The sequence below is a fragment of the Sapajus apella genome, unplaced genomic scaffold, assembly GCF_009761245.1.
Source record: "Sapajus apella isolate SASKATOON/1434 unplaced genomic scaffold, GSC_monkey_1.0 scaffold1, whole genome shotgun sequence".
Lineage (NCBI taxonomy): Eukaryota > Metazoa > Chordata > Mammalia > Primates > Cebidae > Sapajus > Sapajus apella.
The window spans coordinates 29,542,033-29,554,775 of record NW_022436941.1 but is presented as its reverse complement, the minus strand read 5'-3'; the positions used below and the strand labels follow the sequence as shown (position 1 = coordinate 29,554,775).

The following is a 12,743-nucleotide window of genomic DNA, read 5'->3' as shown; positions in this document are numbered from 1 at the left end:
TGGACAGTCTTCATTTACATTTGAGCTGCTCATGATGTGTCCTGTCAATCACTGATGTAGGCATACCCTGGGTGTGTGTAAGCTATTGCCCTAATTTGTGCTTAAGTTTCAGTAGTGGCTTTACTGGAATGTATATTAGCTAACAATATGAATTGGGTAGAACTGCTTGGGTGAAAATACTGACCCAATTGCTTTCTGCCTTGAGTGAATTTAAAATCTTACTGGACCTCAGTTTTCTGGACTGTATGGTAAGGACTATCTGCCTTGTAGGGTTTGTGAAGATTAGATTAGTTAGCACACTCAAGTGCTGAGGATACTTCCTCACACAGAGCACTAAAAAAAGTGTTACTCTTGAAGTAATTTGTATTATTAATGTACATCCTGAACTTGAGTCGTTTGTGTGTACCTTCCTATGTATAATATATTGACTTCAGAATAGCTGTCATTGGGCCGGGCGTGGTGGCTCACGCCTATAAACCCAGCACTTTGGGAGGCCGAAGCGGGTGGATCACGAGGTCAAGAGATTGAGACCATCCTGGCCAACATGGCGAAACCCTGTCTCTACTAAAAATACAAAAAATTAGCTGGGCATGGTGGCGCACGCCTGTAGTTCCAGCTACTCGGGAGGCTGAGGCAGGAGAACTGCTTGAACCCAGGAGGCGGAAGTTGCGGTGAGCCAAGATTGTGCCATTGCACCCCAGCGTGGGTAACAAGAGCAAAACTCCGTCTCAAAAAAAAAAAAAAAAAAAAAAAAAAGAATAGCTGTCATTAAAAACCAGTATACTCTGCTTAAGGCTACTCTCACTTTTAGGCAGCCTAAGGAGTCTTTCCAGCAGGATTCAGATGAGTATAGGCCTTTCTCTTTGTTTCTTAAATATACCTCTTTTCACTTTTTGCTCTCACCATCCTAGTTATCTTTGTTGCTTGTTAGATGATTACTACATATTCTCACCATTCTCTCTGTTCTAATATATTCTGCATTCTGATGGCAAATTTTCTATGAAAGTGAAGATTATGCCACTATCTCCTCTTAAGTGGTTAATGACTTTCCATCAATTATAAGATTAAAACAAACTCAGGTGTTTGGTATATAAAACATTATATGCAGCCTTATGCTTATGCTTATGCTTATGCTTATGCTTAATGGTCCTACAAAACTGCACTCCTCACTATACACAATTGTATTTTCCCTTGTCTTGTCCGCCACATTTCCCTTAGCCAGGAAATGCTTTCTCTGCTAGACCTCAATATCCATTGAAATCCTGTCCATTGGTAAAGCTCCCCTCAAACACAAGTGTTCTCTGTGGAGCCCATTCTGAGTCCTCTACCTGGTTGTGGTTTCTCTCCCTTTCACCCCAACTAGTAAACCCCTTCAGGATTTTAAAGCTATGGGACTAGTTTCCATAAGTTGCTTTATGGCTCTAGAGACTGAATTTTCATGTGTTTCATGTATAGCATGACTACTTATTTGAAAAACAGGTGCAGTTGCTCAAAAGGTTTTTTTTTTTAATTACCATTCTTATTTACATCCATTTTGTTATATTACTTTCTCCTTTTGCCCAATCTTTTCATTAGTGTCACTGAAGTAACAAAAAATACAGAATACTAATAGATTTATTTTAAATGTTATATCTTTAGAATTGTCCCTAAGTCAATCTACCAAAATTTAGTATTCCAGAAAAACAGATTTCCTCTTTTCTCTCTTTTGTTGAAACTGCTTCTCCAGTTAGTTGGTCTAGTTAATGTTGTGTCTTTCTCATTAAGTGAAATTATTTTCACATAGTAACTTAGTTAACAAAGCTGTTTATTAGTGGAGACTTTCTGATTGATAGTGGTGATTAAAAAAACACCAACACACATTTTCTGCATCTCTTATTCCTTGTCCTTTTAGCAAAAATATTTTTGTGAATTATATCCTTTTTGGTAGAGTTCAAATAATTTTAATGTGTTAATTATTTCTGTAGCCTGATAGACTGTTTTTTGTTGGACTCGGCTCCTCTGAATGTTTCTATGTCTCCTACTGGAGACTTTCTGGCAACTTCCCATGTGGACCACCTTGGAATTTATCTGTGGTAAGTTCTTTCATACAGTGCTGTTTTGGGATAACGAAGATTGTATGGTCAGAGAGTTATAGTTGCTAAAGTGGTCTTTAAATGGAAATGTCACAAGTTAATGTAAATACTTAATTCACTATAAGTCTGTGATTGAGTCAACATCTGCTTGATAATGTAGACCGCTTTGCTTAAGTATATGTTCTAAACCAAATGATTGATTTTTATCTGTTATCGTATTTGGCTTTTATTTGCAGAAAGAATAAGTAAGTTTTAAAAGTTTAGCAAAAAGGAGTTCTCAGCCAAGCCATGGTTCACCTGCCAGTGTCCCACTACTGCTTTATGACCTTGGCCAGTCACTTCTGAACTTCAGCCTACTTGTCTATAAAAAAGGCACAAGTATAAGCAGAATACTTTCTGAGATTCATTCTAGTTGCATGACTTTTCATAAACATGTAAAGATCCAGGAGGCTGAGGCAGGAGAATTGCCTGAACCCGGGAGGCGGAGGTTGCGGTGAGCCGAGATTGCGCCATTGCACTCCAGCCTGGGTAACGAGCGAAACTCCGTCTCAAAAAACAAACAAACAAACAAACAAACAAAATGTAAAGATCTTTATATGATCTTCAAATTCTCTTATGATGAACTTATAAGGGATTATGATAGCTCATAATAAATAGAACATCACCTGTGTTTAGAAAAAATTTTGTCTCTTTCCTAACTTTATATATCTAATTCTTTTAACTATTATTATTGGGTAAAAGAAAGAATTGATTGTAAAAAACATTTAATTATAAAATGCTATAATTGTATTTGAAGATACAAAGCAATTTTAACATATAATAGAAATAGACCCTGTTCACCTTAATTTGTAAAATGGAGCATCTCCCGGAATCCATGAGGCTACAACAATTTAGAAAAGAATAGTAGCTATGAGACCTCACAGCAGGAGTATGGCCTTTCTCTATAAAGTACTGCTATTAATAACTCAAAATCTGAGAGTCTCAATTTTAATTTTCTATTCCAGCTTCATAAAGTGTGGGGAAAAGAAACCTGTCCCCTACTTTGGGACAGGTATCCACATCTTCATTAGTCATTCATGGCCAAGGTGCAGACTGAGTAGCAGAAATATGGCTACTTAGAGGGATATTCTAGAGAAGGGGAATCTATGATCTTTCAGCAACTGCAAGAATATGCTCAACACAGTCACGCTCTGACTTACTCTCTGAGTTCATTTTTCCTTCTATTCCAGTATCCTTAAATAAAGGTTGATATATGTCAAAACAATATATGAAAGTTATTTTGCCTTATAAAAGTATTATCTGCTACTGGTCTGTCTTTAATACTACGTCAGGAAAGAGACTCGATAATTTACATAGCTTTATTATCTATAATGGCATCTATGAAATAAGTCAAGGCATTTTTAAATTGATACAGTCTATCTTTGAGGTCTTTTTTTAACTAATAGAAGTCTGTAGTCAAATTTAAGATTGTAGAGTATTTCCCTGAAGAAACTTTTTATAATTTTTGAAATATTGCTTATGTTTTGTTTTCTCAGGTCCAATATTTCTCTGTATTCAGTTGTTTCATTACGGCCACTTCCTACGGATTATGTCCCCTCAGTAGTAATGCTTCCTGGTACTTGCCAAACCCAAGGTAATCACAAAATTGCAAGTAATTTTTGAGGTGTAATATTATAAACCTAATATAGGAGATACTGCTACCAAAGGCAAAGTTTAGTGCATTCAACCAAAGTGTTTTTTAACCGATATAGAAAAGACTTTGAATGACTTTGTGAATTTATGCAGAAATATAATCGATGTGGCATTGATAATATATCAAATAGTATACCAGTGAAGAAGGTATTTTGGGGCTAGTGATGGGAGTTATAGTTAATATGAGAAAATAAGAAAAAGACAGGGATAAGGAAATGAAATTAATGAACAGTTTACAAGGCTGCATTGAGTGAACATGTTATGAAACACAGATTAATTTGAAATGAATTAAATTGCTTTTGTATGGTAAAAATCTCATTTTGGGTTAATTTGTTTTACCTGAACATTTTTTAAAGATGTAGAAGTATCAGAAGAAACAGTAGAACCAAGTGATGAAATGATAGAATATGATTCACCAGAACAGTTGGATGAGCAATTGGTGACTCTTTCACTTCTTCCTGAGTCACGATGGAAAAACCTTCTTAATCTTGATGTTATTAAGGTAATACTATAGTACACTTAATTAATGCACTTAATAGACCCTAAGCATGCATCCAGAAGCATTTTTATGTTTTTAAGCAGAGAGAACTTCCCCTACTTTAAGGGCATTAGGAGGAGCAGTTAATATATAAGATAACAGTGACAATTCCATTTAATCAAGTATTATTTAATATGGTGTGATTATCACAAGATATTCATATTTATGTCAACTTTGAGAAACTCAGCAGACATTTGGATGTGGCAAAAGTTCAGCCTGTATAGAGCTATTGGAAACTGATCCTTTAAAATCCAGCCTAAGAAATCACTTTTATATAAGTTTCTAAAACATGCGGGAACAAAAAATAGCTATTATAATGTATTTCTACTGGTAGGCATTTGACGACCAGAGAAATTTCACTAGGTTTTCATTTTATTAAGTTAACCCTTTATCTCACACCATGCCCTGTCTTACACCATACTCTGTCAGCTACTGAAAGATTTTTAGAACTTGCTGTATCAGGGACAGATACATAAGTTAACATGAACTAGGTACTAAATAATGTACCTGGAGAGTATGGTGGTGAAGAAAAATCCTAGCCCCTATGTCCTTGAGGAATTTATCATTATGCATGAAAAATGGACAACTATGGTATAGATTAGTATTTTTTTAGAGTATGTTTTATGACCCCCACTAGTGAGTAACAAAAACTACCAAAAGGAATACAATAGAGTGAAAAATTTCAGGTTACCTTTTGCTCATGAATGCAAGTATTGTTTGGTGAAACTTGAGTTGGTTAGACATACACATACACTAGATCCGCTAGGTGACTTAAGTCACAGTATAGGCTCTGGTAAAAAGTTTAAGGAACACTGACATAAGTAACTAACAAGATGTAACTATCCTCGTAACTAATAACACAAGAAAGGAAATGTGTGTCTTGGATAACGAAAGAGAAGTTTTCATATTACATTTCCTCACAGAAGTTAAAATTGCTTCTGTTTACTTGCTAACTTTTTGAGAGATTAGTCATCTGTATAAAGGTGTGCTGTCTAGAAGCATGGTGTCGAATCTTTTCATAATGGTGTCCACACTGTCAGCTTTGAAGGGAGTACATTATGAAATAGTTCAAATGCAGGGCATTAAACTACAAGGAGATTACTGTGAGGGGAGCAATCAGAATAATGCTCAATTAATTGAGCTCAGTTTTCGGGCTACTGTGGTCCTCAATAAGATGGCAGTGTGTACTACATAAAATGTTGTATCAAAACATGAGTGGATTATCTTTGTGAGAGGAATATGCTAAAATCTCTAATATTTTTATTTTCTATTAAATAAGAATGTACCAAGATAATGATTTATATTTGTCCTGTGGATAACTTCTATTTTTGCTTTTCTTTGTGAGATTAGATAATTTTCAGGGCACTATGGAGTTCCTCCAAAGCCTTATGGTTTTAACAAATCAGTGACTGTCCCCTTTCTAACTCAAGAATGGTGAGTTAGAATGGTAACTGTGACTCCTTACAGTCTCCATCATCCTAAAGGGCTCTATACTACAGTTGGCAGTGCTTTGTCCTGTGTTCACGTAATCATTTTCTTTTATGCCATGGCTCCACTTTGGAATAGAAAGTCTGCCTAAAGCTGCAGAGCTCCTAAAGAATAGAAGAATAATGTGAGGTGAAATTGTGAGACTTCTTTATCAGGCACTTTACCATAGAAAGGCTCTTTCATCAAATATTCCTGAGAGGCAGGGTGCGGTGGTACATGCCTGTAATCCCACCACTTTGGGAGGCCAAAGCAGGCGGATCATTTGAGGTCAGGAGTTTGAGACCAGCCTGGCCAACATGGTGAAACCTTGTCTCTACTAAAAATACAAAAATTTGCTAGGCATGTTGGTACACACCTGTAATCCCAGCTGCTCAGGAGGCTGAGGCAGGAGAATTGCTTGAACCCAGGAAGCGGAGGTTGCAGTGAGCTTACTGCATTCCAGCCTGGGCAATGGAGTGGAACTCTGTCTCCAAAGGAAAATGTTCCTGAGATACTGATATGTATTAGTGTACTCACCAAAACAAAATTCTTTCAGTGGAAATTGCAATGGAGTTTTTCCTTATATAATTTTTCTAGCATTTGAAATATTTACAAACCAGCAATCATGTTTTCTTGCATTTTAAAAGCACAGAGTACTAAGGAAAAATAAAAATTCCAATGAAATAGAAGAATTAGAGCTGTACTTTGCAGGAAGATTATCAAATTATTTATAATGTCGGTCTGCTTGTGGCTCCAAAGTTCTTCTGGAGAAAAGTAATTTGAGAAACTCTTTTCTATTAAGAATTTATGTAAATTTTGCTTTCCATCCTGTTTTATGAAAGAGTTTGTACTCAATACAAAAAGAAGTTTATTTAAATATTCACATAAATATTCATATTTTAGGAAGATTAGCTTTGTTCATCTTAGAATTTCTCCTGTGTCCTTGGTAGAATTTCTCCTGTGTCACTTTTTTTCAGCCTGTCAGGAAGGGTGCAAGAGATCTGCATTGGAAATTCCAGGTTAAGGTTAGATCTGGGTATTGGTCAGAAGAGATTGTATTTTAACTTTCTATGAGTTTCATCCCTCCTTTCTTTTTAGTATTTTTTTTTAAATTGATTTAAAATTAAATATTAGAAATTGTTGGCAGGATAATTGCTGTTTTTCTTTCTCATTTTCTCTTAATCAGAAAAAGAATAAACCAAGGGAACCACCCAAAGTACCCAAATCAGCACCATTTTTCATTCCAACAATTCCTGGCCTTGTACCCAGATATGCTGCACCTGAACAAAATAATGATCCTCAGCAGGTAAAAGACAAATTAGAACATTTGAAGTATATGAGTGTATGTTTATTTGTATGTGTTTTGTGCACTTCTTTACAAGACCTAGTTTTACAGATACAGGATAAATTAATGATAGCTTTTAATTACAAACTGTACATTTTTGGATGTTACATGTATTATTTGAATAATGTGTATTTGTTTTTGTTTAAGTCTAAAGTGGTAAATCTTGGAGTTTTGGCTCAAAAATCAGATTTCTGCTTGAAACTTGAAGAAGGACTGGTAAATAATAAATGTAAGTTGAATTATAAAATATTTTAACAAATATCTTCAGCTTATTTTACTTTATATGAGGAGAAATTGAAAGAAGTATTATCAGAGTTCTCAGTAGTTAAGATAGTGAACATTAAAATGATTGAAATTTTGGTTTTAATTTCAAGTAATTTTAGCTCTTAAATAAGTTCACTAAACTCAAATGGTATTGATATTATAAAAATCTGTTCAAGATTTTTCATATATCTAATTTATTTTTTACTATTTGGAGATGGACACATTTATTGACTACATTTATAATAAGGAGATCCTTCTTGATGTGAATTAAGTATAAAAGTTTGGTATGTCATTTTTGTATCAGAAAATTTGCAAGCCTTTGGTTTTTATTTATAATTTGTAATACAACAGACTGCTTAGATGATTTCATATATTCGCAAATTATTCTATTAAAAGGGAAATGTTTTAATCTACCTCTTCTGTTAATATATTTAAATTTTGAAGGCTACAATCTGTAGCTAATAGTGATTAGCCATAAGAACTGTAATCACTTAAAAAATCATGGTCACTCTCCTGATAATTTTAACTTATCCTCTTGTTTTGATTCAAATGCTTTTGTTTTCATACCAAGATCACTTGAGTCCACATTAGCAAAAGTCAAAGAATGATACTAATGAGCCTTTGTAAATGACTTCTTAATGTTTATGGGGAGACAAAGAAATAAAAACACTGTTGTTTAATATATGCTGAAGGATCTAAAATTGATTAGACTTTTGTCATTGGTGATGTTCTTTTTCAGAAAGCTAAAGCATAGTCATTGCAATTCTCATATTAAGTGACTTATAAAAATAGCTGTAAGTGTATTGAGTATGTTTTCCTGGGGTGCATATGAAACAACACTTCTAGGGAGAAGAAGTAGGTTTGGGCTGGGTAAGAATAAGGGGTGAGGTCTTTCCCCTCTGATTTTATATATTTCTGTATTGTTAGTATTAAATTTCCTAATGATTATGTACTTTTATAACTTTATAACAATAAAAAAGAAAAATAAATTATTATACCTCATCAGATTCCCACTGCTAACCACTATTAATACTTTTGCTTGTATCTTCATAGCCTTCTTATATTAGGATTTACTCAGAGAGAGATATGGGCATTTTTAAATTTTAAAGTGTCTGTTGTGAGGCATTAGATTCTCTTTAACAGGAAAAAAGGTTAAATTACAGAAAAAAAGTGTTTTAAGTACTTTCTTTTTTATTGCTGTCATCATTTGTACTGATTTTCATTTATTTTGAATTTCATTCTACTACATAATATGAAAAAAATTAATTGACAGGAAGAATTTCCCATGCCATTTAAATATATCCTGTTTGGGGTATGGAAGGAAAACTGTAGTTTTCTATGTCAAATGATTATAATCAAATCATAACTGGACTCTTTTTAAAATTTAATGCAGATGACATGGCTCTCAACCTTCTGAAAGAATTAGGCCCATCAGGAATTGAAACAGAGCTGCGAAGCTTGTCTCCTGATTGTGGTGGGTCTATAGACGTCATGCAGAGCTTCTTGAAAATGATTGGGATGATGCTGGACAGAAAACGTGATTTCGAGTTAGCCCAGGCATACCTTGCATTGTTTCTAAAGGTAAGTCTAATGTCAGATGGTACTGCCCAGCTTTTCTTCCTCTGTGGCAGTGCTATCTAATAGAACTTTCTGCAAAGATGGGTATGTTCTATACCACCCTTTCCAATATTGTAGCCACTTGCCACATGTAACTACGGAATACTTGAAATGTAGACAATGTGATCAAGAAACTGAATTTTTAATTTTATACAGTTTAATTAATTTAAATTTAAATATCCACATGTGGCTATTGACTACTACATTGGACAGCTGGACAGTACAGCTTGGTCGTCTTGTTTTCCTTTTTTACTCAACTGCACAACAATTTTGACTTTACCCCCTGACTTGATGCTATCTGCTTGAACCAATGTGCTGAACTAGTAACTTTTCTTTTTCCAGTGGCTAGTTACATTTTGAAAGTTTTTTATGATTGTGAATAGAAAATCGGGTTTTGTTTGTTTTACTACTGAAATCAAAATATTTACTTCTGTCCTTGGTAAAGGAGTTTTGATCATTTGACAATAAGAGAGTTATTTTAAGGTTAGTATAGTAGAGAACTCATGTTTTGAGGGTCTGCTTTAATGGTATAATGTGTTGAAAGAGGTAGATGATGCCAATTTTCGGTGATAATAGATTTGATTTTTATCCCATTCATACCTAAAATGAGTTCAGTTGACCTAATTATTTAAAAGTTAGATATTTAGGAAGTGACATGTAGGATTAAAATACAGAAATGCCACAAATTGTCTCTAAATCTTTTTCCAAAGTTGCTAAGCGTTAGTTCCCAAATATGAATTTACTGAAATTTTAGAAGATAAAGGACGCTATCTGCCATTTATTACCAGTGGGGTATATGAGAGGAAAAACATACAGCAATGTGGAAATGTGAATTTAGTGTTAGAACTAGGACCTTGTTTCTGGATCTGTATCAGGACTGTCTTAAGGTGGAGAAGAGTGATGACCACTTTAATTCTACCAGAGAAGCAACAGTACCATAAAGGAGCTTATAATAAAAAAAAAGTTTGATAGAGGAAGGGAAAATGGGAGATAGGAATAAACCAACACTTAAGAAAAAAGTATACAGATAATGTCTTATGTGGTTCCTTTGGTAGAAAAATTGAATCCAGATTAGTTAAAATTTTAATTGTCTTAAATGTTAAACCGTCATATTTTTTTCATTGCAGTTGCACCTTAAAATGCTTCCTTCAGAGCCAATACTCCTAGAAGAAATAACAAATTTGTCATCCCAGGTGGAAGAAAACTGGATCCATTTGCAATCACTCTTCAATCAAAGCATGTGTATTTTAAATTATCTCAAAAGTGCTTTGTTATGAAAATAAATTTGTGACTAAACAAATCAAAAGACTTACATATTAAATAGGTTCAATTGAACTCATTTCTTATTTTCCAAGTGTCAATGTGAAAAGAAAATAATATAATTTTTAAAAAATTATTACCTGCTTATGTTTTTTGAGTATCTATCTCATATAAGAGATGCTGCATGTTCACTGTGAAGTATTGCTGAATTAAATTGAAAATGTCAGATATAAGAGCAGCCTAGTGCTTTCTCCATTGTAACATACCGAAAGGAAGTTGTTCATGGATCAGAAATGTGGGAGGCCCTTCCTTGCCCAAGGCAAATTGCTATAGACATTTAAACTGATAACAAGGATAGGTAAGGGAAATTCCAAATTCCATTGGAAGTTGGCCTTCAAAGGTTTTCCTTCCTCACTGATGACCTTTTTATTTGGGAAGAAACTGCTGAACACACTTTTCTTTCGACACCAGGTAGCCCTGGAGTTTTCTTTTTTTCCTCATCATCATTTTGGTTTTTTTTATGGCCCAAGACTTTTGCAATACATGAATTAAACATAAGCAGTTCTTTAAAGCACGGTGACCTAAAAACTATTCTTAGTTTATATACTTAAAAGTTGAGTCTTTCATGAAATGCAGTGGGTTGAATACAAACACCAGTAGCGTCTTGTTCAGATAAGAGAGTTGCAGGGAATAATCTCCAGAAGAAGCAAAAGGCATTTACTGATGATACCTTTAATGTTCATGTTTTTATTTAATGATGTAAAAATTAGTAAACTACTAAGGAAATAAACCAATCTGGTTATTGTACAGAATTTCAGGGTTTTTTTTGAGAAAGTGTATTGACTTATTAAAGCCACTGATGGAAATGTTAATAATGACTTAAGTTCTAACTTAAAAAACCATTATATTCCTCTTTCCTAAATACTATATTCTAAATTGGAATATGGCAAAATTCCAATATATAATTCTGTACCTAGTAAAGCTTGTAATCACTAAAACAAAATAAGCGCTGTAAACTGAAATTGTATTGCTTATACAAATCATCAACCAAATTTTCTTCTCTTTTTAAAGTGAGCATATAGACTAGTGTATTGCTCTCGGAGATATACATTTAGGTAGTATTACATCATCATTTTGGCAGGTAATCTTCTAGACTTTTCATGTATGTTTCCATCAAGGGCAGGAAAGAAATACAAAATATAATTTTATTTGTCTGTATTTTCCTTAAAAATATATCAATCTGTGCATACTGGTTTATCTTTAAATTTTTAAATTACACATGTAATATATGACTACATTTTGGTTGTGTACTTTTTTGAAAACCATCTTCAGTCCCAATACCCTCTGTAGAAGAAAATTATTAACTCTCCTTGATCTTGTTTTAGACTGTTTTTATGAGTGTTTAAGAACGTGTATATATTATCTGCAGCCGCAGGAAATGTATAGTTGTGATTTTTACGAACATATAGGTATATGATTCTACAGCTTGCTGTTTCTACTCGGGAGTTTTTTATTTTTGTACATTCACAGTTACGTAATCTCTTTTGCAGTGTCCAACAGTCTATTTGCCTATGACAGACACTTAAGGAAGTTTTCCTTCTTTTTTTTTCCTTTATAATTACAAACAATGCTGAAAGGAACATCATTCTACATGAGCCCTTTTTGTACATATACGGATTTCTCTGTAGTATATGATTAGGATTTCAATTTCAGGATGGAGTATAAGCATTTTTAATTTAAAGAGATAACTTCCATTTGGCTTCCACAATGGCTGGATCAAGTTATAGTTCCCCTCAGCAACAAATGAGAATCTGCTTCCCCACATAATTAATGAAACTTGCTATTAGATTTTTGTAATGCTTATTAATCTAATTAAAAATTTATTTTTGTTTTAGATCAAATTTCTCACTAGTGAGGATGGACATATTTTTGTATGTTTATTTTAGAACATATAAACATATTTGTGAATTGTCTTTTTCCTCTACTCATTTTTCTATTGAATGATTTGTCCTTTTATCTCACAGATTTGTTAGGAGTTCTCTTGTATTTTCTGTGTTAATCTTTTATGCCTGTTGCCAGTGTTTTCTCCTACTTAGCCATTTAGCTTTAATTTTACATGGCGTCTTTTTAAATAAATGTTTATATTTGTGTACAATCAAATTGATTAATTTCATGACTTTTACTTCAAGATATAAAGCAAATTATTATTATTTTTTTTGAGACAGAGTCTTGCACTGTCGCCCAGGCTGGAGTTCTGTGGCCTCGGCTCACTGCAACCTCTGCCTCCCGGGTTCAAGCAATTCTGCCTCAGCCTCCCGAGTAGCTGGGATTACAGGCACGCAACACCATGCCTGGCTAATTTTTTGTATTTTTAGTAGAGACAGGGTTTCACCTTGTTTGTCAGGCTGTTCTGAAATTCCTGACCTCGTGATCCACCCGCCTCAGCCTCCCAAAGTGCTAGGATTACAGGTGTGAGCCATCGCACCTG

The 12,743-nt window shown here is 34.0% G+C and overlaps 1 protein-coding gene across 1 annotated transcript in view; it reads left to right on the top strand.

Annotated features, from left to right (window-relative positions):
- WDR36 (WD repeat domain 36) overlaps positions 1 to 12,415 on the top strand; it is a 36,398-nt gene extending 23,983 nt beyond the window's left edge. The window contains 7 exon segments of the mRNA XM_032274692.1: positions 1,965 to 2,072; positions 3,608 to 3,705; positions 4,121 to 4,266; positions 6,956 to 7,075; positions 7,262 to 7,343; positions 8,772 to 8,959; positions 10,123 to 12,415. Of these exon segments, the coding sequence (XP_032130583.1) occupies positions 1,965 to 2,072; positions 3,608 to 3,705; positions 4,121 to 4,266; positions 6,956 to 7,075; positions 7,262 to 7,343; positions 8,772 to 8,959; positions 10,123 to 10,272 (892 nt within the window). The 3' untranslated portion in view covers positions 10,273 to 12,415.
- The last annotated feature ends 328 nt before the right edge of the window (positions 12,416 to 12,743 follow it).